Source organism: Morone saxatilis, unplaced genomic scaffold (genome assembly GCF_004916995.1).
Source record: "Morone saxatilis isolate NCDOM2014 unplaced genomic scaffold, NCSU_SB_2.0 Contig21, whole genome shotgun sequence".
Lineage (NCBI taxonomy): Eukaryota > Metazoa > Chordata > Actinopteri > Moronidae > Morone > Morone saxatilis.
The window spans coordinates 3,434,367-3,437,693 of NW_023339774.1; the positions used below are offsets into that span (position 1 = coordinate 3,434,367).

Below are 3,327 nucleotides of genomic sequence, written 5' to 3' on the forward strand. Positions count from 1 at the left end.
ATTTTATGTTTAAATATGCAAATTAGGCATTATCTAATTAAAAAAGCACTAATTTGCAAACATTTCCAAAACAGATATCTGAACATTAGATAAAGCTAATTCTTGTTTCATTTTTAGAATTTTAGATATGTCCATAAAAAATAATATTTAATATATAAAATGTGATATAAATCAGGCTATGAATGACATACTGTATGAATAAACCCCTTCAGTAAAAACCCTCATAATATAGATAGGAATAAAACTGGAAGGTTTGGTGTATGTAAGTGCGACTGAAGTTTTTTATATTACAAGTTTTCTGAAATGTTATGGTTAATATGCAATGTATGTGTAAATAATTAAATGTGAGTGTTTTTTTTCCCATGGTAATGGAAACAAAAAGCCCCACATCTCAAAATGAACCAGTGAATTAAATCTTACATCTTCTCCATTGTTTCAGCCTGCAGTGTCTCACCATAAATATTTGTTTTTAGAAAAATGTATGTGTAGGTATGTGTTTCTGTTAGCTGCATGCATTGCAAACTTTGATATTACTACTGGGGAGAGCCAAAGTCAGAGATTTTACTTTTCCAAAAATGTCTAAAAGGTGATTTTCATTCAGCACAGAATTGAACTGAAACCAAAGGCTGAAGGAAGGGGAACAAATATATTAAGGTACACATCCAATGCAAAGATTCAGTCCATAGGTACAGTATGTGAACTCTCTCCCACCGTGATGCTGTCCTCCTCCTTTATGCATTCGTTGAGCTTCTCCTGCAGGTCGTCCTCCCTCCTCTCGAAGTCCTTGAGGAGCAGCAGCTCCTGGTAGAGCGTCAGCTGGCGGAGGTCGGCCAGCTTCAGCTGCCAGTCCAGACGCAGCTTCTGGTGATGAAGCAGCCGGAGCTCCGCGTCGAACTGACACACTGAACTCTCCATCTGATGAATAAAAAATACATCCACTATAATACAGTTTCTACACTGTTACACATACATCCCTGAAGATAGAACAGACCTGCTCCAGCAGAGAGTCCTGCTCATGCAGCAGTCTCATCTCCTCCTCCTTCTGGAGCTCCTCCTCCAGCTCGCTCAGCTCCGCTCCTTCCTCCACTGCTGTCTCCTCTTCTTCTCCGGTTACAGGTGAAGCTGATAGACTGGGAATCCCTTCCTTTCCTCTCTCCTCCTCTTCTTCTTCCTCTTTGCCTTCCTCTTCATCCATCTCTTTCTCCAGCTGCTCCAATAAACTTGCGGCTCCCTCCTGCTCCTCCTGCTCCAAGGTCTGGAACCTGTTGAACATAGATATATTCCTTTAAAAATACACTATCATCTAATCAAAACATTATGGTAGGGTGATGGGTTTAAACCTGTGTTGTATGGGTCATGTGATCATTTAAACTCAGTCTAGACTGGGTCAAACTAAAACCTGGCCCCTGTACCTCTGTTCCCTCAGAACCCGGTATCGCTCCAGGGTAGCGTGGCTGTACTGCAGCCTCTTCTCTGGGGTTTCCTCTGGTAGTATGGTGGGCAGGGCGGGTTGAGGGCGGTGGAGATGGGCCGCCAGACGCTGCTGGACTTTCTGGACCAGCTGAGCCTGAGTGCGCAACTGAGACACCAGACGAACCTTGGAGTCCCGCAACGCCACAATCCGTCGATTCATCTCAGTCTGTTTTTCGCGGATCTGGTGGACAGAGTCATTAAATTAATCTGCTAATAAATCAAGTGATTGTTGTTGTTTTTAATAAATTTGTTAATGTTTTGCTTTTTGTTTTCTTTCTTTTTTTATCATTACTGTATGTTGTTGTGAAAGTCTTTGTTTAAACCATCCTATGAAGTCATTTTTGAGACGTTCACATGGAACAATACATCAATGCATCACTTGTGAGACACTTGTGAGACACAAATTACACAGAAGGAGTTCATGCTGTAAATGAGGTAAGATGTGTATTAGGGCATGCGTGTGTTTATGTGTACATTTTCCTCCAGGCCTATCAGCTCTGCTCTCTTCCTCTCAGCATTGATCCTCAGGTGTTTGGGTACTGTGAAGTCTTTTGCTGACTTCAGCTTCAAGTCTCCGATGTTCTGTTCGGCCTCGCATATGGCCTGCACATCCTGTGGATCCTCGCAGTTCTCGTCCGGCTTCTCTGCGTAACTAAGACACCAACAGACCGTCACAGTTTTTCACCAGCATCACAATAGTTACAGTAGAACCCCACAGTTCATTTTAGCCCCCTAAATTCCTATGAATTTGTAAAGGTTCTAATAATTCTAACATTTATGTACAATTTTTATGTATTAATATTTTTTTTATTGCCAACAGGTTGTAACGTAACTTTAAAAAATTGTTTATTTCCCAGCGTTCAGTCTAGTGTATGTCAGTACGGACTGTGTATGAATTGAGAGCGTAAGCAACAGGATGCCAAATGCAGTTCACTCATCAGCCACTGGTGTCGCTATTATCAACGGTTTTCTAAAAGTTACATACAGAACCTTTAAGAAAACAGGAAACACCATGACTATAAAAGAGAATGTTAATCTAGGACTGAGGTGATGTTGTTGGACTTGACACTCACAGTTGTGCCCATTCCTGCTTTCTCTTCTCTATCTTTGCTCGAGCTTGTTCAGCTTTCTCTGCAGCCTTTCGGAGCCTCTCAACCTGCCGATCTGCCAGCTTTATCCCTTCTGGACGAGCCACTGGGGGGGGCAGCACCTCCTCCTCTGGAGAACACACACAGCTGATAGGTCAAGTGTGACTTTAAATTTAAAGGTGAAACAAACACACAAACTGCCTATGGGTGTTTTGCCAATAAAGCTTAAAGATGAATTTGACTGATAACATTTTGTTTTCACATTTTTTAGAGATATTGCGATAATATTGTAATCGTGAGTCCTTTTGGCAACCATAATCGTGTAGTGAAAATCTGATATCAGCCCTAGTCCTACCTTCTAGCTTGCTGCTCTCTTTTGCAGGCTCTGCCTTGGATTTTCTGCGTTCTGGTGCAGTGGCTCCGTCGGGCAAGCCGGGTTTGCTCTGATGTCCGACCCGGGCTGAAGGCTCGGTGAGCGCTGGCAGACGGTAGGTGGAGACTCTGTGGTCGGTGCAGATGGCGACCACAGTAACCACAGTTGCCTCCAGAGAGTCCTTGAACCTGAATGGGGAGAATATAAACATTATTTAGGTAGAAAATTAAAATCCATATGTAAATATTCAGTCTATTGTTAATAACTTGAAAGAAAGAAATAACTTGTGATTCCAAATAAGAGTTAATGGTTAATAAACATTCTTTATGTCCATTCAAGTACAGAGCTGTGAAAAAGCATTTGCCCCCTTTCTGATTTCTTATTTTTTTTGCA

General features: G+C 41.9%; 1 protein-coding gene across 1 annotated transcript in view; it reads right to left on the reverse strand.

Annotated features, from left to right (window-relative positions):
- Positions 1-660: 660 nt before the first annotated feature.
- The window catches only part of LOC118332423 (cilia- and flagella-associated protein 44-like), a 15,690-nt gene continuing 13,023 nt past the window's right edge, over positions 661-3,327 (reverse strand). Inside the window, exons 21-26 of the mRNA XM_035667697.1 lie at positions 2,917-3,122; positions 2,547-2,691; positions 1,948-2,125; positions 1,413-1,654; positions 992-1,262; positions 661-915 (exon numbers count right to left, since the gene is read on the reverse strand). Coding sequence (XP_035523590.1) covers positions 676-915; positions 992-1,262; positions 1,413-1,654; positions 1,948-2,125; positions 2,547-2,691; positions 2,917-3,122 — 1,282 coding nt within the window. The 3' untranslated portion in view covers positions 661-675. The remainder of the gene's footprint in view (positions 916-991; positions 1,263-1,412; positions 1,655-1,947; positions 2,126-2,546; positions 2,692-2,916; positions 3,123-3,327) is intronic.